The sequence below is a fragment of the Eublepharis macularius genome, chromosome 2 (assembly GCF_028583425.1).
Source record: "Eublepharis macularius isolate TG4126 chromosome 2, MPM_Emac_v1.0, whole genome shotgun sequence".
Taxonomy (NCBI): Eukaryota; Metazoa; Chordata; class Lepidosauria; order Squamata; family Eublepharidae; genus Eublepharis; species Eublepharis macularius.
In genome coordinates this window covers 170,980,643-171,006,984 of record NC_072791.1, presented here as the reverse complement: position 1 = coordinate 171,006,984, position 26,342 = coordinate 170,980,643, and the positions used below count along the sequence as shown (strand labels likewise).

Sequence of the window (26,342 nt, the reverse complement as noted above, 5' to 3'; positions counted from 1 at the left end):
TTTATTTTTCATTAAAAATCTATATTATAAATTGTAAAAAAGTCCTATGGTGACAACAACCATAGAATTATAGTTATAGTTATTGTTATTTATTTCATTTATAGTCCACCTTTTTCAATGAGACTCAAGGTGAATTACAGAACATGATCAATTGAACAGCACAGGTCAAAACAATGCTGTGGGCTAGGATTGAAGAACTGGGATACAATGCAAGCATATAATATAAATCTGCCTAAGGCAACAAAATAGTAAATGTAGGCAAAATACTACCTAAGGCAACAAAACTATTTAAGGTTTGGCACAACATAATGAAGAAAGGTTACAGAGACAGAAGAAACTGAATTAACATATTGATTATCTTTATTTACTTGTCATATAGTTAGGGATAGTTGAATAAAAAGGCTTACCAAGTTTCTACTGGTGGCGGGAATTTTCCCACTGCCAGCAGGCACTTCCTACTGCCGCTCAGCTGGGCAATGGGGGAAAATTGCAGGAAAATGGAGGGGGGGGCAGTATCCTAATGTGCTGACATCAGTCTCTGTGCATGAAGCCAACTAGCATTTGGGTAAAAAATGAATAAGTCTCCCTCCAGTTACTAGCCTTGTGCTAGTAACCCTAATGGAAGACAACTCTTGGAATCAGAAATTGTACCACTCTAGAGGCATATGGAGATTGATACTATCCCAGAGTCAAAAAATCCTGGCACGTAGGAAGCTTGTTTGACAGAGATAAGGATTCTGGTCTAGCCTTTTCCTAACACGACAACTTTCCAGGCAATCATTCAAAGGTGATCTCATATCCATTCAAAGTAGTACAATTCTAGATAATATTTCTAAAAACATCTAGTTCTGCTTTTACTTTTATACTATTGAAAAATGACCAAAAGCTTCATTTATGGTATAAGTGATCTTATAATTGTGTACATTATTTAGGGATGCTAGACCCCCCCCCCTGTGGGGGTGGGGGATCCCCCGCCCCCGCTCCCCACACCTTGCCCCCACTAACCTAATGCCCCCACTTACCTAACGCACCTTCCATGTGTACTCCCCTGCGGTGCTGCAGAGCGCCTCAAAATGGGCACGATCCGCGGCAAAATGGGCCTGTTTTTGGGTGCTGTGGAGAGCACAGGAGTGCTCCTGCGCTCCACAGCGCCTCAAAACAGGCCTGTTTCGGTGCAGGTCGAGCCCCTTTTGAGCCCCTGTGGAGACTGCATGCACTCCCATAGGCTGCGCGATGATGTCACTTCCAAAGTGATGCCATCACACTTGTGGGGGCACGTGCGCGTGCTTTGCGTGTGCACCCCCTCTCCCCCAAGGTAAGTTCCAGGCCCCTCTCCCCCACCGGGAGGTTGAGGGGGCCTGGCAACCCTAACATTATTAGATACATATAATTTTCCATATCTCTGACAGTGGACCACACTTCAGAATATCACTGTGAGCAGTAGCATCAGGCAGCATATAGCAAATTCAATGAGAAGCATGGATTTGCCCCTCCAGTATCATAAAAGTCATTTATGAACCCTACTTCAAATTCCGTCAGAATTAAATGTTAGATTATCATCTGCTAGGAGTAGGGCACTTCAACAGTCATGCCAAGACTGCAGAATTCTTCCCCTGAACAGGACTAGTTCGCAGTATCTCTTCTTTTGGATCTCTCTATTTTGCAAGACTTTTAATGGCTTGATTTAACTTAATGAGAACATTCATGAAAGTTTTCTGTTATTTTTAATTATTCATGTTTTATCCTGATGGTTTTATTGATTATTTCATCCTTTGGTGTCTCTGTTTATGTTTTTCTTGTAGTGATGGCAATGTTTATTATTCTTTTATTTTCAACCACTTAGAATGTTTTTAAAACATAAAAGCAGTGTGTAAGTTTGCTACCTAAAATCAAAATACATTTTCATTAAGTCTGTAGTTGGCAGTAATAGGTACAACTGAACTCACATTAGCTTGTTTTGTAGGGCTATGGCGGATACATTGCGTCAATGATTCTGAAGTCCAATGAAAGACTTTTCAAGTGCGGGACTGTGATTGCTCCAATTACAGACATGAGATTGTATGGTGAGTATTTTGTATCCATTTGTTCATGATCAGGAAGATCAGTGGAGTTTTCTCCCTCTCTGTGTTTATACATTACATGATAGACCAAATCTAGTAATGGAACTGTTGGTGCAAACTTAATAAATTCTTTATCCTTTTAGAGCTATCATTTAATTAGGCCCATAAATGTCAATATTCCTCATCTGGAAACAATTTGAAATAAAGTTTCTTTTTGCTTTCCATGTACAGCATCAGCTTTTTCAGAAAGATATCTAGGTCTTCCATCTAAGGAAGAAAATGCCTATCAGGTAAGCAGGTTGCAGTGAAGAGCCTGAATGTATGGGGATGCAAGAATATTTGAAATGTATATGTTAAAGATGTGTGTATTCCTATGTATATATTTTTCCTAAAGGCATCCAGTGTGCTACACAATATTCATGGCTTCAAGGAAGAAAATTTGCTAATCATTCATGGAACAGCTGACAGTAAGTATTTGCAAAAACCGTTCCATTCCCACTTGCAGTTTGTTGTACAAAGAAGTTTGGTGAAAGATAGGCATGTGTATTTTTGATAATGCTGAGCTTTATCTGCTCCTAGAGGTCCATTTGTCAGATTCTATTGTCAATTTTAGATCTTAACAGATGACCTTTCTCTTAACTGAATATTTGTAACTCCTAGCAACCATAGGTACCAATTTCTTTAAACTTCATAAAACACCATGTTATTGGTGAAAAGCAATCGAAATTAATAATTGATAGCTTAAATATTTAATCAGCTTTTAAATTAATCCCCATTCTGCCCTTGGCAAACATAGAAGGAAGCAAAATCTTTAGCATACAACAACTTACATAGTGCTAAGAGTTTGGTGCTTTTATTATAATAGGCTATTATTTCTTTTTTTTCGTCCCCATTTTGAAGCTGTATGTTTACAGCGACCCATATTATGATCCTTCATTATTTTCTTTAGATCTTCCCATGTTCATCTGAAGAAGCTAGATGAGATACATTTATATTTCATATATACAACTATCTGCATACATATATACAGACATGCAAAACACTGATAAAACTGTGTTATTGTGCTGACAGAGCACATATAATATAAAAGAGTATTAAAAGAGTATTAAAATGAATATATTCAATTTTCTATGAAAAAATATCAAAAATCATGTAAACTTTATTTAATCTAACATTCAATCAAAGCAGGATAAAATCAGTAACACAGGCTCAGCTATTAGAATAAATTCAACAATATCCCTAATTTACAACTGTCTTGTACCATGTCCATCAGTGTTATGTAGAATATTTACATAACACCAGTGAAGATGTGTTAGATTCCTTCTTTGGCTGTCCTTCAACCTCCACAAGTCTCTCCTTCATATAACCATCCTTTTTCCAAATAATGAATTATTTCCATTCTATTCTACTCTCCTGAGCTCATAGCATTGGAATCTAGGTGCCCAGGTTATTCCCGCTCCTTACTACAGACATCTCAAGGCTGGCATATCTGACTCGATAGGTGTCCTACAGAGGGCAGAGGCAGCATCATTTTCCCTTTCCGTGGGTTGCTATCACTGTTCAAGATGTATTTCTGCTGTGTGCAGTGAGGATCCTACACTGCGTATGATAAATGATTAAAAACTGTGGAATGACTTTTAATCAACTTTAATCTATTGATGTACTGGGTCTCCATTAACACATATTCGGTGAGATGACACAGTACTAGTGCAAATCCTTTATTATTGTAGGTTAGATGCTTTGAACCACAAATAAATCATATTTGTCATGTACTCTGTGAAAAACTGTTCAGGGGATCATCAGTAGCAGAGCAGGATACAGTGCGTCGTGCTGCAGCTTGAAGTGATATCAGTAGAAACCTTCTGAAAACAGCAATAATTCTTCTGAGAATGCACCCGAGAAGAGTTCACACAGAAGTATGGAGGGAACTTCTGTCGATTCCCTCTTCTTGCTTCATTATGCTTTATTACTAAGGATCCTGTGACCTTTAACAACAACTTTATGAGGTGGTTCATGAAGTTGTAGGAGGAAGCAGAAGTGATCAGTTAATGTGCCTGCATGGTTGCTGAGTGCATTAGTGTCTCTGAGCTTATGCCAGCTAGCCTTGTAACAACACTGGTGTGCTGGTGCTGATGAGAAATTGCAGATCCCTGAATGATAGAGTCTGCTGCTTCCTGGAAGTGTTTAAAAGGCGCTCAGGAAGAGCAGACAAGAGAAGGGACATTTTCACATGTCTTACTAGCTGCGGAAAATCGTGCAAAACTCCTGGAACGACGGCATCTTCCTGGCGTGATCTCCTATCATGACTCCAGTTCATAGCACAATGATGTCAGAAATGATGGGAAATTACGCCACGAAGATGCCATCATTCCAAGAGTTTTGCGTGATTTTCCACAACCGGTATGACGTGTGAAAAAAGGCCAAAGTCTCAGCAGAATGAAAGCTGAGGTGGAACTGTCTCAGGGCCAAGCTACGAGTGATGAATGACACAGGTTGGACACTTGTCAGCTTCCCTCAAGTTTTGATGGGAAATGTAGGTGTCCTGGTCTTGCAGCTTGGCTCTCCGACTGCTGTCCAATGGACTTTTCAACGGTCACTTGTCCAACATTCCGCCAAGCTGCCTACATTTGCCGCTTACGGTTAAAGGCAGGAAGGAGGGGAGGCGCCGTGACAAATAACACCCAAGGCCACAACTTTATTAAACAAACAGCGTAAGGGAGTATTGGCGCAGCATATGGATCAGATCCCCAAGAAGCATCGGCTGACCCGCCTGCCAGCCGATGAACCCAGTCCCCTTCAGACCCCCGCTGAAGGAGAGACCAAGGAGTGGCATTAGAGGGGAACACCCGGTGTACACCCTTTGGTGATTCCCCTGCCCCCTGGGAATGAGATGCCCTGGCAGACCCCGAGCTGGGCTTGCACCCTCACAACTCATTCCCAAGATTCCATATGGGAATCCCCTTATGAGGAGCCTGCGCGCGCAGGCCCAAACTCCCCCCAAATGGGATCTGATCCAATGCCCACCGCTTAACAGTTGTGACAAGAAAATGAAAGAGGGAGAGGTGGGAGGGAGCACCAACGCCAGCGACTAACTGGAGGCCGGGCGAGGCAGGCCGGGTATAAATACCCGAGCACTGGACCAGAGGGAAGACTGGGGCAACGCGGTCCGAACGCAAGCCCCGCCCTTCCCAGCCTGAATCCCAGGCCAGCGATTGGGTGGCCCAGGATTCAAACTGATTGGTTGCTGGCCGGTTCCGGGAATCCTGGGCCAGCCCTCCACAATGGCGGCCGCCGCGTGCTCCCTCCGTCCAGCCCTGCAGCGGCAACCTGGCCCCAGGTAAGCCTGGAGCCTTCGTTTCCCATCAAAACTTGAGAGAAGCTGACAAGTGTCCAATCTGTGTCATTCGTCACTTGTAGTTTGGCCCTCAGATTTCATGGTCCCTGCTGAGAAAAGGAGAAAAAATAGGGAGTGAATTTTAAAGAATTAATCCTTGAGTATTTTACTGCTCTGCTCTTTGTGTTTAAGCCATGAGAAAACTAAAAAAAGACATGGTCAATGATGAGGTGACATTTATTGGCATGTACTGGAAGTGAATATTTGAATACTGTTTGACTTGTTCACCAGGAGGTAAATATTGTTTGACTTGTCACAGTTACAAAGGAAAACTTGAAAACATGTTTACTACAGTGCATAAATAAAGAAGGATGCCAGTACATATAAAGTTTTGCTTCTTCACTTTTCAGGGCTATCCAAGACCATATCTGCCTGGCACTAAACCTTACAGCCTTGTTTGTTCATCCTATGGCATGTATCCCATCCTTTCCTTTTGAGACCTTTGCAAATTAAAAAAAACACATGCCAAACATTCAGTTCATTATACACATTCAAACTGTGTATAAATGCAAATTAGTTTAGTTAAATTGCATGAATATTTCTTGTTAGGGATTCACCCATCTGCTGGAGTTTTATCACTCCTGGAATTTGACTACTCTCCTTAGGGAAATAATCAAATCCTACAAACTTCCCCTTCAGCTGATTGGCTTAATTTGTTTATAGTCTGACCATTAACACAGGCTTATCCCTTGCTGACTTCCTAATAAAAATATGAAGCTCAGTAGGAAGCCAAATAAAATAAATAAATAAATCCAAATAAATCCTTTTATAAGTAAATCTGATAAAGTCCTTTTATAAATAAATCTTTCCAATACTGAGCCCACTTGTGGGAAGGGCAGGACATAAGCCAAATAAATTAAATGAATAAAAAATAAATATTACTCAGCTAAGCAAACAAGGAAATTACTGTAACTTCACATCAGGATTTTGCTAATAAGTTTAAAAGATGTTCTAGTCTTATCTAATATATAGTACAAGGGTAAAGCCAGAGATCATGATTAGGAACTTTCATAGTAGTTTTTTTCCTCCTACTGTTCCATTACACTAGTGAAAAGTTTCCTCTTCCATTGAGCATTTGAGATGAACTGATTTTTTTATCTCTAAAGTTTAATTTCTGAATCTCGGCAGTTTCTATTGTTTTATGACAGCTGTTTTTTCTATATTTATAGCTTTATTGAATCTTGTGCAATATTATCTTATTGTAAACTGCCTTGACAACATTTTCAGAAAGGTGGTATACAATTGTGTTAATGAAAAAATTAAGTAAAATGACAGGAACGAGGATGTACGGCTGCTAATTAGCTTTCAGAAAAGGCAAACGAGAGAAGCCTAATCACATATCTGTTTCAACCCTAAGGAGATGATAGTACAGGGCACAGAAAATCATTATGCTGCAACATGAGCTTATGTTTATTTTTCATAGTCCTTTTCAGATCAGAACTAAAATATAATCTTCTTTCCTAATGTACACAGATGCATACACCAAATCTTGGTGATGACATTGTGAATATTAGCATATGTTGATAGCCCAAACCTTTCTTTAATGGAGCTACAGGATAAGAACATGTTTGTCTGTCCTGGAAGTACATTAAAGTAAAGGTGGGAACCCCAACTGAAATTTCCTTGATCAAGATGTTGTACCTCAAGACCATTTATGCCTTCAATAAATATACCTATTATAATTTCACTTCAGCCATTCCTATGCATCATATAGAATCAGGGTATCATTGTGTCTGTAGAATGGCATGGCAGATGATGATGCAGAAGAAGAATAAGGACAGGATGTCTGTAGGATGACATATTTGATAACCATTCTGTTCTTCAATGTGCAAAACCAGCCGACATATGTTGTGTTAATATACTAGTACTATATACTTAGAAACTTTATAAAATCATTTCAAACAGTGTATTAAAGAATAATAACCACATCATGGGGGATTTCACTTTACCCTTTTAATGCGGTTGAGATCCAGTGCTGGCCTGAAGACCTTGGAAATTCTTTTGAGTATTCAAAATGTTTCACATATGATTTCAGTAATCTTTACAGCAACCTTGTAAGGTAGGTCAGTATTATTATCCTAAAAGTATGCTTAGGGATATTCTCCTCCATTATAAAAATTAGACTGGAGAAGCAAGTGCTGATTTACAGTGCAAGCCGAAGCAGAGTTTCTTAGTTCTAAGTCAAATTAAGTCAGTCGGCATAGAAGGATGTAATTTGGATTGCACTTAGAGTTTCTTATTTAAGGCTACTTAATTATTTGACAACTGAGATGAAGTTGAAACAATGATCTACGCTAGCCCATGGTCCATGAAAAAAGAAAGATATTCTCAAAAGTGCCAAGGAAATATATTTTCTGTTATCAGTTCTACATCCTTGCATGCCTGAATTCTTAATAGTTGGGGGCTTTTTTGTGGTGTGTTTGGGGGGAGGTGAGTATTTACTTAGCGTTAGGCTAGTTTGTAGGATCTGCTTCAAATTAATAAATGCTTATCACTTACACTCAGATGTTGTTATCCCATAGCTAAAGTCCATTTCCAGCATTCAGCAGAACTAATTAAACATCTAATAAAAGCCGGAGTGAATTATACTATGCAGGTATGTAATGCTAAGGTGTCTCCCGTGCATCTTCATGTTCTAATTTTAAACAGTTTCAGTAGGTTTACAATGATTGTCCTCTTCCTGCAGGTATTTGAGAACCCATTAGGAGTATTGTCTTTTAGCCAGAGTATTATTCAATGAATCTAAACCCAAATTCAGACTTTGATACATGTGGTGCTAGTGCACCAAGGAATAAGGAATTGGATCTAAAGGTCATTTTCTGCTGATATAATGGAATAAAACTTTTCTGCTTTCCCCATCTCACTGCGGACCAATAAGCTTTCCAAAATGCTGCTTCAGGGAGAAAAGAAGACTCTCAGGAACAGTACTGAGGGGCACTGGCAACAATTATTCCCACTTCTGCTAGTGGAAAATAGCTTTTGAATTCAGTCCAAAAGAAGCAGAATGTTACTTCCCCCCCCCCACACACACACACAAATACTCCAAAATACTTTCATTTTAAGTAACCTTTCAAAATGTTTTGGTTCCGTTCAACGTAAAAGGTATAAAAACCCTTCTTTTAATAAAGGTGAAACCATTTAGTAATTTTGTATATGTTTTTATCTACAGAAATAAGTGGTGCTCCATGTACCTTTTTCAGCACCTCATAGTTAACATTTGTTTTTTAGAAAGTAGGTTTTAAAATATCAAAAGTATTTCCTAGTTTGGATTCTAGCTCCTGAATATGGAGCAAGTTTGTGGAAGATCTTTTCTGCCTTCTACTTCCCCCAGTGCTCCCATGTCCCTCTGCGAAGCTACTGCTGGAATTTGGGGCACACTCAAGAACAACATACTGTGTGGTGTGGGGAGCTGTAGCAAGAAGACAGAATAAGTCAAAATCCGCCCCCCCCCCTTCCACAAGCTGACTGAAATGGAAGGAGGATAGGTCAAGTCATGCATTTTTTCATTTATATGTTTCAGGGATAATATGCAGAGAAGTTTCAAATAGCCTGCACCCACATATAACAATTTGAGACAAATGTGAGATTTCGCAGCTTTCATTTTACTTAGATGTATATGCACCATAAATATTTTAAGTGATTAGTATTTTGATTGGAAGCATTGTGAGTAGGAAATGAAACAGAATCAGGAAAAGAAAGTAAAACTTCAAGACACGCAGTTTGTTGAATATGAGTTTCATAATTTATGCTGCTCAGTCCTTAATATTGTATATTGTTGTTTGAAGTAGCACTGAAGATGCTCTTGCATGAACTCTGATGGAAATTTTTTGAACATGACAAGATAAGTGGGTCATTTGGAGACTTGCTGATGTTACTGTTCTGGAGTTATCCTTATATGTATTTTTCAAACCTGTTTCTGTGTTTCTTGTTTGGTTGATCTGGTTGCATTGGCTTAAAGCTTATTTTACTAATGTCACATGCTGATGTCATTTCTTTAAGTAAGAAAATCAGAGGTTTAAAAATATAGGAAGGTGGGCTATGTTGCTCTAATTATTCACTCCCCAAACTGGAGCAACATAGCCCCAACTTTCATATATTTCCTATCCATGCATAGTTGTTACTGCCCATTTCAGAGTTCTGTACAAAGAAATGGATAAGAGCATCCTCAGATCAAGTGTTTTATGTTTACAAAGCAGCAGTTTTATTGGGAACTTGAAATCTGAGCTGTTGCCTCTGTTATATGAGTTTAGCTAATGACTGACTCCTATATTTGCTACCACTAAGTGAACTGTCTCTGTCTTTGCTGGAAAGTCATTTGTGAATTAACACTCTGTTTACTGGATAGAAAGGAACAAATAATGAGAAACAGCCAGCCGTATAATTCTCTGATAGGCTGTGAAGTACTGTTGAAGCGTACATTAGAAGTTAGGAAAGATGGTAAGCAGAGATGCTTTGGAGACATGAGTTTGGAGACTTGTGTGACTTGTCTGATCATCAAAGCAAAATGTTTATTACTAGCCCCTTTTAACATTGATAGTTATTTTAGCAACTGTGTTAAAAAGGTTGCTTGCTTTAAGGAACTCCAGTATGTGTACCAGTCCCTAAAACTAGAAATATAAATGTTAACAGCCACAGTTCTACCAAGTAGTCCTAATGTAATTACTTGTTTACTAGCGCAGCAAAATTTATGATTAATTTATAATTCATATAATATCCACATTCTTTATGAGATTGTATACCAGGATTGGATGTAACCCAAGAGTTTCCATCAATATTTGATAGAAACTAAATATTCAATACCTTGAAACCATCATGAAAACCTAATAAAAAACACCATTAATCGTCTTTCACTGCTAAATCTCTTGATGTGAACTATGCTGGTTTAAAAGACAAAGTTTGAAATTTGATTTTAATTTTTTTTTAGCTGTAGGCAAAGCCATAACATTGCCTATTATCCTTTTTTATGTTGATACAAAAGAATTTTTTACAAAGTCCAAGATAAAATTAATTCTTTGGCCATATAATCTCATTTTTAAAGTCTATTAATTTTTTTCTTCACCTAGATCTATCCAGATGAAGGTCATTACATCACGTCAGAGAAGAGTAAATATCATCTTTATAGCACAATCATCGGCTTCTTTAGTGCTTGTTTAAAGGAGGAAGCGCCAATTTTACCACAGGAGCCAGAAGAAGATGAATAAGGAAGCTTATTTGTACAGAACTGAGGAGACTTACACTGACGCTCATTAAAATCATAAACTAGAGTGACTATAAGAGATCAGATTCTACAGAAGCCCAAGGACAGCTGAAGGACATACCAGTGGAACAGCACATTTTGTAACAATGAGCTAATAAACTGGGATTTGAATATACAAGTCCAAATGTATTACCAAGGACAAAACCTATACTTTTATGGAAGGTCAACAGTTGGTTGCAGTTTCCTGGGAGAAATTAATTTTGCATAAGTGTAGGGTTAGTGCATGTTGATTCTGTTAAGATTCACTGTTTGTTCCGTATGTAGTTGCTCCATCTTTTATATTTAAAATGTACATCACTTCTTGACTTCAGCATAATAGACACAACCTATCATCAGTATTAAGGCCACTAATATTTAAATGGGAGAGCTGCAATCTAACACTATTGTAACTTTACAATAAGTGCAATTCTTTCACTGTCAAGCATAAAAATATTGACTTAATAAAAGTCTTTTGTTATAGTTTACATGGGTCAGATATCAAGTATACATAGCTTTGATATTTGCCCCACACCATCCCCAAATTTTAATATGCAATATTATTGCTGTACCTACTATAAACCAGTAAGCAAATTTTGGTAGCATATTCTTGGACTTTATGTATATACAAAAGACTCCCTCAGCAAAACCATTTGAGTGCTGCTTGAACATTTTTTCCCAAGCCATACTTAAAGCTATGTTTAAATTGGTATCAACAACAGCAGTAACTCCCTAGTTATAAGTTGTATTTTTTAATTTACTAAGAAATGTTTTGGGTTGTGTTTTTTTGTATTGTTTACAGTAGTTGATAGTTTGCTGGTTATGCTCTAATTTTAGAATATGCTAATTGTCACATGTAAATTAGATACATGGATATTAAATTATAGTTTCAGATAAAGAAATTTTATTAACAATGTAATGCCACTGAGTAATACTTTACTCTTACAATGATGAAATTTTTTGTGAAGTGGGTTCTTGTCTTTTCTCTTACAGTTAGGCTGAGATTCTGTTCTAATGTTTACTGAGGTAGCACATCACAGAAGAGTCTGTCAGTTTTTATTTGGTCTTTCACTGCTGCCCATTAAGTCTGCTACAAAAAAGATTTAAATTTAGCAAAGTAACTCAGATGTTTTTCCTGTTTGTTGGCAAGAAAGCCTCCTGATGAATGAGTTTTATTTTATTATTTTATTCAGGTGAAGATCCTGAAGTGCATTCCTGTTTTTGTCAAGGTGAAATAGAGCCCTAGAAATTGATACTCTGGAATAAACAATGCAGTCAGTTTTGACCATCAGAATATTAACTTCCATGATTGAAGTCAAGTGTTATGTTCACTTTATTTTTGATATATTAAGTGCTGTTGCAATGCTCTAGCGAAATGTTGTTCATCTGATAGAGAATTGTAATTTATTTATTTATTTATTTATTTATTTATTTTGCTCTTGACAGTTTTTATTAATATTTTCTTGTTGAATGAAACCTTGGGATTTTCCCCCAAGATTAAAATGATTAAATTCAGCATAATTTTGAAAGGAATTTCAAATTTCTTGTACAGAGATTTTCTCCTGTATCATTAACAATTATTGCTTGTAAGCAAAAATTTTCAGGTTCAGTTTAGCCCAATTGAAGCATTTTGTTTCCATTGATTAATTAGAAATACAATGGCTTAAGATTTCTGCTACAATCTGTGGGATTTAACAGTGCTTTGTTGTCCAATTGCTCCAATTAACCTGTTAGTTAATATTTTTGTTTAATTTGTTCAGCAAGAACAGAAGCTTTTAGTATACTCCTAACGGAAAACCTTTCAAACTTTATTTAGAACATCTGATATTTAAATAATACTTGCTCCAGGTGATATACAGGTATGCAAAATGTTGAGATGCCATAGAAAGGAGAGACTTTCTTCAGGAACATACCCTTTCAAATTTGATTTTCATTCTGTATCAAAAATATGGTTTCAGATATTTGAAAACAGGTTGTATTTGGGTATATGACTGCCTACTTGGTAAAACTTCATGCTCCTCATTGACACAGGTCAGGCTGCCCCCCCCCCCGCCCCCAACACCAGCTTTTGAATGTACTAGGTGCTGGGCATGATATAGTTGCATATATTCAAAGTTGGTATTATATCCTTAGTAGGCAACTTCTAAAAACTATTGTAGGTGACATTTTCAAACAAACTGAAAATCAGTATTTGTTGCAGTAGTGCACATAGTGATTAACCCACAATATGGAAAGCTCCCTGTTTCTTGAAAAAACAGTTGATGCATAGCTGACTATGTCCGACCAGTTTGTGAGATATGTTAATGAAAGGAGGAGTAAGAATATCTGTTTATAAGGGTGGGGGAGGAGGCCCTGATAGGCTGGTACAAAACCTTGGAAATGCAATGTATACATTGATGAACCATGATGTCTTCATAATTTAGAAGCAAACACACTATATTTGTCCAAGACAATGTGGGATGAAAATGGATGGCTGGTTAAAAGAAATGGGAAAAATCTGTAGAGTATACCACTGTGTTTAAATGTCAGGAAGGCAGTTAGCCAAGAAATACATTTGCTGTAAAGCACAATATCAAACCAATTCTGAATTATCTGATTATTAAGTTGTGCTCTACTGAGGTAATTTTCACACATGTATTCTTAGCAATGCAATGACACCAACATGAAATGCTGACCAGCATGTATAAAACAGTTATCACTGGCTAAACAGACAGATTACTTCCAACAGAATAATTTAGATATATCAAAGTGCTTCCCAAAAGCAGCATTTTGGCCTGCAGTGGGGAGGCAAGAAAGTTTACCATATGGATAGAAGTCTTTCCATTAATGGAAATACTCTGGTGGATCCAAGTCAAAGTTTCTTCATGTAGGTTGTTTGCATTAGACTTGTTCATTTCTTCCATTATTAATTGCAGTAATTACAAAAATGTACATTAGGTAATTACTGTAACTAATATGAAAACAAATTCTCTATCTAAAATAAAAAAACTCATGATTTTCTTTTGTTTTGTTTGAGCAACTTTACTTTCTCTATGACTGGACCTGACCTGTCTCCTTTCTCTGTTGTGTTTTCCTAATAAGGGCATACAAAGCTGTATTCCAAGAGGGGAAAGAGTTGCTGGGTTTTGTTGATTCATTGCAGACAGTACACTCTAACATTCCATATATATGTGAGGCAGTCCAATATTGAAGCCTGTGGAGTGGAACTTTGAATCAGAAAAGAGCTGGTTTCACATACTTCAGCTTGCCTGTTTATAGGGAAGTCAGAAGAGTGATTGCATGTTTTCCTGTGCAAAAGTACAGTGTAGTATTTTATACTATATTATTCCTTTCTTACTTTTCTTAGCTTTATTTTTGAACCAAGTTTCTGTTTCGTGTGTGCTGTAATTCATTCTGAAGCATTTTATTGTTTTTACATGGGGTTTGGTCCCCCCACTTCCTGTCTTTATTATTTGCCTTGAATTCTGTCTTGCATTGCCACTTCTTCCCAATTTTTTATTTAATCCTCCCCTCAGTCTTAGATGAGGAGAGGCAACATGGTATAGCTTAATCTTGTCTGATCTCTGAAACGAAGCAAGGTCAGTAATTGGATGGGTGACCACCAAGGAAGACTCTGCTGAGGAAGGCAAACCACCTCAGCTTCTCACTTGCCTTGAAAGCCCCTTACTGGGATCTCCATAAGTCAGTTGTGACTGAATGGCTCATAAGCATGCACTATTTGCTTCAAAGCTTCAAAAGAGCTGTTTTATACAATAAATAGTGGGAAGCCCACGTGGGCACTATATTTAGTAACAAGCGGCTGCCAGACCTAGCTCTTTGATGACTCCAATGTTTCTGTGTAATACTTTTTCATATTCACACACTGTTTCTTCTAGGTAAACCCAAAATATTCAGATGTACCTAAAAATTGAATGTGAATAGACTTTTTGTGCAACGATAACATTGGAAGTGCCTTCTTCTAGGTCCTAGATGCTGGGTTTATAATAAAGTATACAATTTTCCAAATTTAGAAAACTAAATTGACCCTAGGTGGAATAAAATAATTTATTGAACAAAATTGGAGTTGTCTTTGAAAGTAATAAGAAAAAGTTCCATGATGGCTTTAAGTGGATGCCTCTGTATATTGATTGGGGAACACATGATTTGGAAGACTGGAGAAAGAGCTATTAGCCATCTCTTAGCTCTGGTGTGAATTAATTCCAATTAACCTGCCACCTTAACAAAATGAAGTTTGTACATTATCATGCCGGACTATCAAATGTAGCTGCAGTGGAATTTATTCAATGGAAAAACTAGGCAATGTACCTTTTTATTGTGCCATAAAATTGATTAACATGTCAAAATGCATCGGAATGTTTCATAATAAAATATGTTGCTGGACATTACCATTTGCCAAGCAAGGAACAAAAGCTGCAACCTATTTGTGATGCTTACCAGCCACATTAACATCCCTAATTGTAAATGACAGAGTAATTAAGGTTGAAAAACATCCCCCAAAAGTTCGTTCAGCAATTACAATACTTCTGTTTGTGAGGCCAGCTTAAAGACTTAGGGTGTTTGGGCAGGTTAACAAAAACACATGATGCATTGTGTGGAGAAAAAAGGCCACAACTTTATTGGTAACAGCAATAGTAGTGTTGGCACAGTGTAGGATGTGGATCCCTGCATCAGCTGACCCGCCTGCCAGCCAATGACCCCTCACCCTTCAGCCTGCCTGCTGAAAGGGAAACCGCGGGGTGACAGTGGGAACCCAATGGGAAGCAGGCTCTGAGTTGTTTCCCCACCACCTGAAAGCAGGCATGCTCTGGCAACCCCGAGCAGGGCTTGCCCCTGCCCTTGCCTCTTCCAAGATTCCTTATAGGGATCCCCATCTATGGGGAAAACTGTGCACACAGGCCCTGATTCCCCCCAGGGGATCCGAGTCCAAAGCCAAAACCGCCATTAGATGCCAATACTCGCTGGACTATGAAGAACTCTCAAAGTTTCAAAGCTCCTCTGGGAATGGGTCTGGGTCCCAACTTGCTTCTGGTGCCAAGGCAAAGAACCACTCCATCTGGAAGCGAGACAACGCATTGACGATGTTGTTATTTGTGCCTGTTACATGCTTCACAGGGAAGAGATGTTAGCTTCCAGGAATGTCAGGACGAACCTGCGTACCAAACACATGACCCACTCAAAGCATGAGGAATGCCTGTTGAGGATCTTGACAACAGCCATGTTGTCACACCAGAACAGGACCCTTTTGTTCCTGAAGAGTTCTCCCCAAATAGTGACTGCTACCAAGATGGGAAAGAGCTCAAGGGACAAAAGGTTTTTAAGCAAGCCTGACCCCTGCCATTGGGGAGGCCACAGCTGGGCACACCAATAGCCCCACAGGTAGACCCTGAAGCCCCCACTCCCGGCAGCATCTGAGTGTACCTGCAGGTCAGAGCCAGCAGCCCAAGTGTCTTGCCACAAAGAAACAGCATTATATTGGATAAGGAACTCTAGCCAGATCCATAAATCTTTCATGCCCTAGTTGACCCTGATGTTATGGCAGGGGGAAGAAACTGCTTCTTTTCCCCTGGAAAGCCAAGAACAAAAAAGCGAGCCAGAGGTCACTACCCTACAAGTGTGATTTAGATAACCAATATGAGGCTGTAACTCCTTGAGTGTACACTTGGGCCGGGATAGAATGGAGCATATCAGATCCCACAGAGACTGTAGCTTGCCTGTTGGAAGCCAAGAGCATCTGACAATGGAATCAAACTCAATCCCCAGGTAAGGGAGGCACTTTCCATTTTCTCCCCAGCTAGAGGGATGCCCAATTCAGCAGCAAGGGCTTGGAATTTAATCAGTCTGTCATGGCAGGTGGAACTGCTCCCCCCCTTGAGGTGGTAGCCTACCTGGGGTGGGCTCTGCCGGGCAGCAACACAGCTCCTGTGCCCTACAAGCCCCAAGGGAGCAAGTCGCATGTGTCTCAAGCAGTGAGGGAGGAAGCCCAAGCGCTGCTGCTGGCTCAGGGAGACAGAAGCGGGCCCCAGATAATGCTCCAAGAAGGGAACAAGCCCCAGCTGTGGAGAACGGCCACTTAGGAAGCCTGTGAGGCAGCTGGCCCCAGAGAAGGCTCACAGAGAAGGGAGCAGGTACTGGCTGCAGAGGCCAGCCACGTAGGGTAGTCTGCGAGGTGACAGGCCCCGGAGAAGGCTCCTGGAGAAGGGAGCAGGCACTGGCTGCAGAGGGTGGCTAATGGCCTACCACCTCGCAACCCCACCGCACTGTCCAGACAAACTGGCCTTCCCCACAAAACAAAATGGGCAGCTGGAGGTAGGCAGCTGCCTCCTGCAGAAGGAGCGCAACATGTGGCTCCACAGGGACCCAGGCAGCTCTCAGCAGCCAAAACGCCAAATCGCTGCTTGGAGCCTAACTGCTTTGTGCTCCCCACCAGCTCCCTTTAAATAGAAGGGGGCTGGATCTGAGAGAAAACTTATTATCTCAGGCGAGGGGAAAAGTTCCCTCTGTATTTCTCCCAGCTGGCTGAGTATTTTGAATAGCGCAGCTCCCTGTGTGTCTCAGGGGGCTACATTGGAGCCACCAGACAGGAGGCAGGGAGCCAAGCTGCCCTCCCCTTGCCCACAGCCTCTAAACTCCAGCCCCGTTAAATGGCTTATTCTGAAGGGTCTTCTAAGCCTGAATACTGTGTTGGGCAAGACTGACTGATCTCGTAAGGTTTTGAAGAAGCCTATGACTGTTTAAAAAATTGCAAGTAGCTACCAACAATTTGCAAAAAAAAAAGTCATATTTTTATAAGGATCAACCAAAATATCACAAGACAAAGTGAATCATAAAAGAGCTTGCAAATGCTCATGTTATTTAGAACACTTCACTGTAGAATGACATGAAATGTAGATAGATGTCGCAATATTTTACCACAGCAAGGATCTGCAGTGGGCAAAATAATTCTTCCAGTAATACTCAACTCTGCTGTGGGTAATTACTGGGAAGCAGAAGAGTCAGGCCTGTTTGTGTGTTCCTATTATCAGGGTGAGTTTATCCAGACTCTGAGCCAAAACCAATCCAATGTACTCATCAGGCATATCCCCTACAAATATTTACAGATGTTTGTGTAAAGAGGGCCATATATTCATTATGTGGGGTGTTTAGTGTAAAGAACAAAAAGGGGGAAATAAATTGTTTGAGGTGTGGTGAGAAAGGATATTCTAAGAACTGTGTCCCCCACCTTCTCCCCTAATTCACTATATTTCTGTAGGTTTGAAATGTACAAAAATCAAGAAGATGATAACAACTAAGGTGGCTGAGGAGGTGAATTGTCAGTGACAGGGAGAAGGAGCTCAGAACTTGCTCGGTCCTGATCTGTTTATGCTTGTGCGGTCACACATGGGTCTGGTTTCTGTTCTTCTGTCATCTCTTGCTGTATATTTCATTTCCCCTCTTTTCTCCTTCCTTAAAAGATGAGAGCAATGGCATAATGGTAAAAGCCATGTCCTGTATGGAGCTCCCAGGAAAAAAACCCTGGTATCTTCATATTGAAGGAGCTCTGTATGGTGAAGACTTTCTCTGCCTGAGATCCAGGACAACTAATGCCAGAGTAGATTATATGAACCAATGGTTTGACTCTGTCCAAGTCAACTTCAGATATTTATATCTTTTCAGAATGACAGAGTGGTATATACAGGAGCAGGCTTAGCCAGGTTTGATGAAGGGGGAGTTAAATACAAATTCTGTGTGTGTTTGCTCATATAGACACATACACACAAACTTGCTCTCTGTGTGAGTGTATACATAATGTGTGAGTGTATACATAATGACAACTAGCAATTCCTTTGGATTGGCACATTCAGTAAAATGAATCAAGCATAAGTAGGTCAGCAAGAGAGCGAGAGATAAATTATAAATCTGGTGCGCAAGTTGATTGGCATCCAATCAATATGTTTTGAAATATGAATGGATGAAGCTGCTACCATGATTATACAAAGTTATTGACTTAAATTCCCAGTTCACAGCTGAAGGCAGCCTGCCATGTACCTCACCATAATAAATCTGAAATAAGTGCTCAAATATAAGTGGTAAAATACAGAAATAAGCAATGTTGTGAAAGCTGTTATAGAGATTAGTTTATTGATAGAAATATTCAAAAGGAAAAATAGGGTTGTTGTTATCTACCAAAATCCAGACTTTTCTGAGTTTTCGAGCTATTACTCTAAGTAACTATCATAATGCACTTTTTTTACACCTGCAAAACTTTCTTGGATGAATCTAAAAGAGTCCAGTAGCACCTTTAAGACTAACCAATTTTATTGTAGCATAAGCTTTCGAGAATCAAGTTCTCTTCGTCAGATGCATGGTACAGAAACTGGTCAAATATAGAAGAGGAGGGGGGAGGAGAGGAGGAGAGAGAAGATGCAGTTAGGGGGGCAGAGGGAGGGTGCAACCAAAACATTCCTTTGCTAGTAAATGTAAACATCTCCTTTTGGAGTGGAGATTAATTGGCTTGTGTGAGGCTTCAAAGGAGTTTGCCGTGTTGGTTTGTAGCAGCAAAACAACCAGACCATCCAATTCCAATGTAGTATAAGCCTTCGATAACCACAGCTCTCCCCGTCAGATGCATCTGACAAAGAGAACTGTGGTCCCCGGAAGCCCACGCCAGGTGCCACTGGGCTCCCCCAGACCCCACCTCTGTAAAGGAAATCTGTTACCTGTGATAATGTGATAACCATTCATAATCCCTATTCAGTCCCATCTTGATAGAGTCAAATTTGCATATGAATTCCAATTCAGCAGCCTCCTGTTGGACATTATCTTTACCAAGTTGTGTGTGTAATTGAAGAGAAGAAAGAAATCCTTGCACTTTGTAATTCTCTTGGCTGCATTCAGGTGAATGAAGTGACATCTCCAATGAAAAATCATTTGTAAATGTTTACTGCATGAAATTGCAAAGACCTGTGGTATATATAATGAAATTTTCAGTCACTGGATTTAGTACAGTGATAATAGAAAATGCACATGAAGAACAGAAGGAAGTTCCTGGATGAAAGGAAGAGTCCATCCAGCATCTGGTTTTCTACAGTGGCCTATCAGATGCCGCTGGACACCTTAGAAGCAAAGTCTGAAGGTAACAGTCATACCTGATGGCTCGCTGGTCTCAAGGGCACACTGATTCTGAGCGCTGAGGTTACATGTAATCATAGTGGCTAACTGCATCACTACCCCCTGTGAATGGACTCAGTCCTTTTTAAAGCCATATAAGTCACCACATCATGTACAATGAACTTGATAGTATTGCACAAAGTAATGCTTCCTTATGTAGATCTTAGTAGATGGATATCTGATGCTGAGCTGAGCCAAGTGGTAGTATGGCTGGCTGCTGGGCAGCTACTGACTGCCCAGTTTTTGTCAGCCACCTGATGCCCAGATGCCAGGAGGCTTGAGGCCGCCTAGGTAGCTCTGGAGGTTCAGGAGCTGGCATGCTGGGGAGTTGGAGTCGGAGGGCAGCGGCTAGGAGAGGCACCTGGCGAATTGATGGGGGTAGTGGAGTGGAGAAGAGAGAACAGACTGTTTGGGCCAGCGAAATTGGGCTGCAGAGGAGGCAGCTTAAGGAGCGTAGCATGAGACCAGTACTGGGTCTGGATGGTGGGCATGGTACATTGCTCTGCCTGCCTACACCTGCTTGGGAAGCTGGGAAAGCATACCCTAGATTGCACCTGAAAGACTGTTGGAAGCAGACCTGGGAAATCAGGCCGCTCTATTGCATTAGAGTTGGAACTGTAGGTCACTCTTCAAATTGGTTGAGGGATCGTGGATTTATTAATGATTGCAAGTTGAATTTTTTCCTGGGGGTCATTGGAACTTGTATTTGGGGATCAATTAGCTCTTAAAGGACAAAGAAGGGCTAATGCCCACTTAATAAGTGATAATTTAATTAATTACATGCAAGTTGGAATTAGTTGGAAGGCTGGTGAAATTAAATTGGGATAGAAATGATTTCTGGGCTTGGTAAATGTGATTGGGGGTATGGGGAAATATGAGTATATTGAGACTCATATTGATGTAATTGAGGGGAATCTGAGTTTTGTTGCTGTGTTGTATTATTGCAGGGTATGTTAGGGGGTGAAGGTTGTGGGGGATGGTGAGAAAGGAAACCAGGATGGCGCTGGGGATCCCAGTGCTCTGAGGTCGAGGGAGGTATGGCGGTGGGACAAGGTTTTGGAAGGGAAGGCCACGGAGACATGGCAGGGCTCGGTGTCCTTCCAACCTTTATCCCATCCCGAGGCATGCTGGTTGTGGGGCTAGGAGGATGAATTACCTCCCATCAGCGCTGATGTTGTGTAACGCCAGGTCTATCAATAATAAGACCAAGATTCTGCAAGATTTCTTTGCAGTGGAAAATGTAGACCTGGTATGCGTGACTGAGACCTGGGTGAGGGATGGCGAAACAGTCGCCTTGAAAGAACTGCCCCCCCCCACAGGTTTCTTGGTCCTTCACCAGTCCCAGAAGGATGGTGGGGGGGAGTGGCTGTTCTCATTTGGGAGTCTTTCTCCTTCAGGCCACTCCCAGCACCAAAGATCACTGGCATTGATTGTGTTGGCCTGATGTGGGATGCTGAGGAGAGCTTGGCTATCTGTCTGGTGTACCGGCCACCTAGCGCACCAGCAGCTACCCTGTCAAGCCTGTTGGAGGTGGTGGTGGGGTGGACTTCGGAGCACTCTAGGCTGTTAATCTTGGGGAACTTCAATGTCCATGTCAATGATGTTACCTCAGGCTGCGGACCTGGTGTCATCCATGGCAGCACTAGGGCTCTCCCAATTTGTTTCAGCTCCCACACATCAAGCGGGCCACATACTAGATTTGATCTTTGGGATGGGGATTCAGGTGGACCTTGATGCCATTGAGGCAGTGCCGTGGTCAGACCAATTTGCCCTGAAGGCCCGTCTGGGAGTGCCAGCCCCTCCCTGCACAGGCGGTGACCTGATTTATGCTCGCCCACATAGACTAATGGATCCAATTGGTTTCCAGAATGCTCTGCGGGATCCAATGCCCCCTGGCGGTTCATTCGATCAGCTGATGGAGGACTGGCATGGCCATCTTTCAGAAGCCATTGATGAAATCGCCCACTGTCTCCCTCTCTGCTCCCATGCCAGACTGGCCCCCTGGTATTCGGAGGAGCTATGACTGTTGAAGCGGGAGCTGAGATGGCTGGAGCGAGTGTGGTGGCGGAGTCAGAGCGAAGAGGCAAGATCATCTTATAGAGCGTTTATGAAGGCCTATGAGGTGGCTGTGAAGGCAACAAAGGAGTATTATGCCGCCTCCATAGTGTCTGCCAGCTCATGCCTGGCAAAATTATTTCAGATAGTTTGGTCCTTGGTCTCCCTCTCTCAGGCAGACTGCCAAATTAGAAATTCGGCTATTAGCTGTGAGGCTTTTGGGAGCTTTTTTGCACATAAAGTCCTGTCTCTCCGCTGCGACGTGCCAACCACGGTTGATACAGTAAAGGAACTGGAGACCCATGGGCTTTCTTCTGGTCCAATTTTAGATCACTGGTCTGGTCTCCCAAGGAGGATGTTGAAAGGATCCTGCGGCTGGTGAGGCCCACTACGTGCCCCTTGGACCCCTGCCCCTCATGGCTGGTTAAGGCCACTATCAATGGGCTGAGGGCCCCATTGGAGGACATTGTTAATCTATCACTGAGCTCTGGGGTTTTTCCCAGGGCATTAAAGGAAGCTGTAGTGAGGCCCCTCCTGAAAAAGCCAACTTTGGACCCTACCTATCTGTCCAGTTACCGCCCAGTCTCGAACCTCCCATTTCTGGGTAAGGTGATTGAACGAGTGGTGGTGGAGCAGCTGCAGGGTTTCCTAGATGAGGCATTGGGCCTGGGCCCATTCCAGTCTGGTTTCTGCCCGGGTCATGGGACTGAGACAGTGTTGGTCGCCCTCACAGACAATCTGCGGAGGCATTTGGATCAGGGAGGGTCAGTGCTGCTGGTATTGCTAGACCTGTCAGCAGCATTCAACATGGTTGACCATGAATTGTTAACCCACTGCCTTGCTGATATGGGGATTCAAGGGACTGCCTTGCAGTAGCTTGTCTCTTTTCTCCACGGTTGGGGACAGAGAGTGGTACTGGAGGAGAGTTTATCAGCACTTCAATCCTTGGTGTGTGGCATCCCCCAGGGGTGTTACTGTCCCCATTGTTGTTTAATCTCTACATGCACCCTCTTGCCCAGCTGGCACAGAGTTTCGGACTGGGTTGCCAACAATATGCGGATGACACCCAGTTGTATCTGTTGATGAACGGCCGGCCTGGCTCTGCTCCTGAGGCCCTAAGTAGAGCATTGGGGGCCGTGTCTGGATCGGTGAAGGAGAGCAGACTGAAGTTGAACCCTATGAAGACGGAGGTCCTGTACCTGGGCCGTGGGGGGATAGATATGGGGATTCAGCTCCCAACCTTTGAAGGGGCACCACTTGTGCCTGTTTCATCGGTTAGGAGCCTTGGTGTGATGCTGGACTCCTCCTTGTCAATGGAGGCCCAGGTCAAGGCAGCTGCCAGAACTGCCTTTTTCCATCTTCAGCAGGCCAGGCAGCTTGCCCCCTGTCTTTCAACCCATGACCTAACGACAGTGATCCATGCAACGGTCAACTCCAGATTAAATTACTGTAACTCGCTCTATGCAGGGCTTCCCTTGGGCCTGACCCAGAAACTGCAGCGGGTCTGAAATGCAGCTGCTCGTGTCCTGACAGGAATTTCATTCAGGGCACATGTGACTCCAACTCTGCAGCAGCCGCATTGGCTCCCCATGGAAGTCCGGATCAGGTTCAAGGTTCTGGTCCTGACCTATAAAGCCCTAAATGGACTGGGACCAGCATAGCTGAGGGACCACCTCTCCCCATATGTACCTCGGAGAGCTCTTAGATCTGCAAGTAAACACCTACTGGTGGTCCCTGGCCCCAGGGAGGCTCGGCTGGCCTCCCCCAGGGCCAGGGCATTTTCTGTCCTGGCCCCAACCTGGAGGAACTCTCTGTTGGAAGACACTTGGGCCCTCCAAGATCTTGTATCTTTTCAGCGGGCCTGTAAGACAGAGATATTCCATCAGGCATATGGTTGAGGCCAGCACTGGATCCATCTATTTAGCCTCCCTGCCGGTCTCCTACCAGTGGGGGGGGGAGCATATGGTCCATCCCCCTCCCCATGCTTGAGGAGTTAGAGGTTCACCAACCTACACCTCCACCCTTTTCTTTCCTTGTGTATGGTGGCCAGGGAAAGGGGGAAGGGTGCACCACCTGGAATGTTGAAATCCATGTTGGTACTGAGTTATATTTTACTGGTTTTATTTGTTGTAATTTACCTATGATTGTAATCTGCCCTGAGCCTGCTTGCGGGGAGGGTAGGCTAAAAATCCAATCCAATCCATCCATCCATCCATCCATCCATCCATCCATCCATCCATCCATCCATCCATCCATCCATCAATCAATCAATCAATCAATCAATCAATCAATCAATCAATCAATCAATCAATCAGACTTCCGGTTTGGGGATCCATGGAGGTCTAACGCAGCTCTAAGTGCTGAGCTGACCGGGCTGCCGTTTTAACGGCCGGCGGGGCAAAATAAAGCCCGCGACCAACTGCTCTCAGGCGGAGAACAGGCATAGAACGCTCAAGTACCTCAGGGCACGTTGATCTCGGGCGAGGGGGGGTCCTGCGCAACGGACTCTCTCCCGTCCCTTGAGGTCCCACCCTAAGACAGGTCGGCTAAAATCTCTGCGGCAGTCCTGGAGCCAATGCGGTTGGCATAAGACCTACATGCCCAAGCTTCAACAGGGGCAAGAAGAGTTGATGGGAATCTGAGATTAAAACAGCGATTACAACCCGCGGAAAGTGCTGGAGAAGGTAAAGATCACTATCTCTTGAAACGGGACAGATTACTTAAAGCAATGAAGCATTAAAGTAGACTTTTAAACTGCAACAGATTGATTATAAGGAGGGGAGGATCCGGCAGGAACTAAATTAGAAAAAGGACTAAGTTAAACGGAGTTATTAAAGAAATTGGACTATTGTTTTACATACCTGCGGTTACAAGGAGATATCAGGCTGTGAGAAAGTTTTACCATCGCGAGAACTGCTGTGGGAAGTCGGGAAACAGGAAGTACGTAACAGTGATAGAGTTGCTGGAGAGAAGCGGCCCTTGCCGGAGGACAGGAAGAAGGGAATCGCCATCTTTGAAAGGGGAAGAGCTGCGGCTTCAGCGGAAGAGGAAGTAGGCCATATTGGATTACAAAAATCATAGAGGAACCATAGAGAAAAGACGCCCGACATTTTGGACTCTTTAAATGACTTTTTTGCAAAAAGACCGGGACATTTAAATTAAAAGGACACTAAGCCAAAAGCCATGGAGTTAAGGAAGCGAGCGGACTCGTGGGAGCGTGGCAAAGCAAGCCCCACGATGTTGAAAAAAGAGTGGCAAACGGTGATAGAGAATTTGGACAAAAAGCTTTCAGAAGCGATTAAGGAGCTCAAGGATATGAAACCTGAGCTGGTGAAAGAGGTCAAAGAGACAGTAAAGAATGAACTGGCAGAAGTGAAGAAGGGTATGGAAACAATACAAAATGAACTGCAGGGGACACAGCAAAGAGTCAAGGTAGTGGAAAATGCGGTGGAGAACTTAGCAGACACGCAACGAACAGAGATGAGGGTGATGAGGGGAAGAATGGCGGTTGCGGAGAGTAAACATATGGAGAAGCAGCTGAGGTTTCGCGGTTTGCCGGAAGTGGAAGGAAAGACAGCCCAAGAACAGATCGCTGAGGTGTTAGCTGAATACCTGGGGAAGGAGGAGGAGGAAATTGTGGGTATCCTAGATGTGGTATACCGTATAAATTCAAGATTTGCGACCCAGAGGAAACTACCAAGAGATGTGATTGTGCAATTTACGACCAGAAATATAAGAGAAATGATTGTGACCAAACAGTTTCAAGATCCACTGGAGGTTAATGGCAAGACGGTTATTATTATGAAGGAACTACCCAGATCGGTGTTGCTAGATCGGAAAAAATATAAAGCCCTAATTCAGATTCTGAAGGACATGAAAATAAGGTACAGATGGGAATTACCGGAAGGAGTGTCCTTTGAATTTGGAGGAGTGAAAAAGCGCATCAGATCTGAACTAGAAATGGAACAGTTTATAAGGGACAATGAAAAGGACTTACCAGCAACAAGACTATGAATATGGAATGCAAAGTTTTATCTTGGAATGTAAATGGACTTAATTCACCGAATAAGAGAAAAAGTATTTTCCACTGGCTATTAAAACAAAAATGTGATATTGTGTGTTTGCAAGAGACTCATAGTAGAAAGCAGGATGTAAAATATCTCAAATTGAACAAACTGGGCAATGACTCTGTAGCGGCCTCAAAAAAGAAAAAAAGGGGAGTGGCATTGTATATAAAAGAGGAGCTACAGCCAAAATTAGTGGTGAGGGATCAGGAAGCCAGATTCTTAGCAGTGGAATGTTTATGGAATTTAAAGAGAGTGTTGGTGATCGGAATTTATGCACCTAATGGAGCAAAAGAAAGCTTCTTTGAGGATTTGAGGAAGCAATTAGATGAACTTTCTTATGACCAGATAATTCTTGCAGGAGACTTCAATGGAGTTACAAATTTGGA

At 41.9% G+C, this 26,342-nt stretch overlaps 1 protein-coding gene across 1 annotated transcript in view; it reads left to right on the top strand.

Annotated features, from left to right (window-relative positions):
- DPP10 (dipeptidyl peptidase like 10) overlaps positions 1-10,655 on the top strand; it is a 439,415-nt gene extending 428,760 nt beyond the window's left edge. Inside the window, exons 22-26 of the mRNA XM_054971084.1 lie at positions 1,964-2,063; positions 2,292-2,350; positions 2,455-2,527; positions 7,977-8,050; positions 10,518-10,655. Coding sequence (XP_054827059.1) covers positions 1,964-2,063; positions 2,292-2,350; positions 2,455-2,527; positions 7,977-8,050; positions 10,518-10,655 — 444 coding nt within the window. The remainder of the gene's footprint in view (positions 1-1,963; positions 2,064-2,291; positions 2,351-2,454; positions 2,528-7,976; positions 8,051-10,517) is intronic.
- Positions 10,656-26,342: the final 15,687 nt, after the last annotated feature.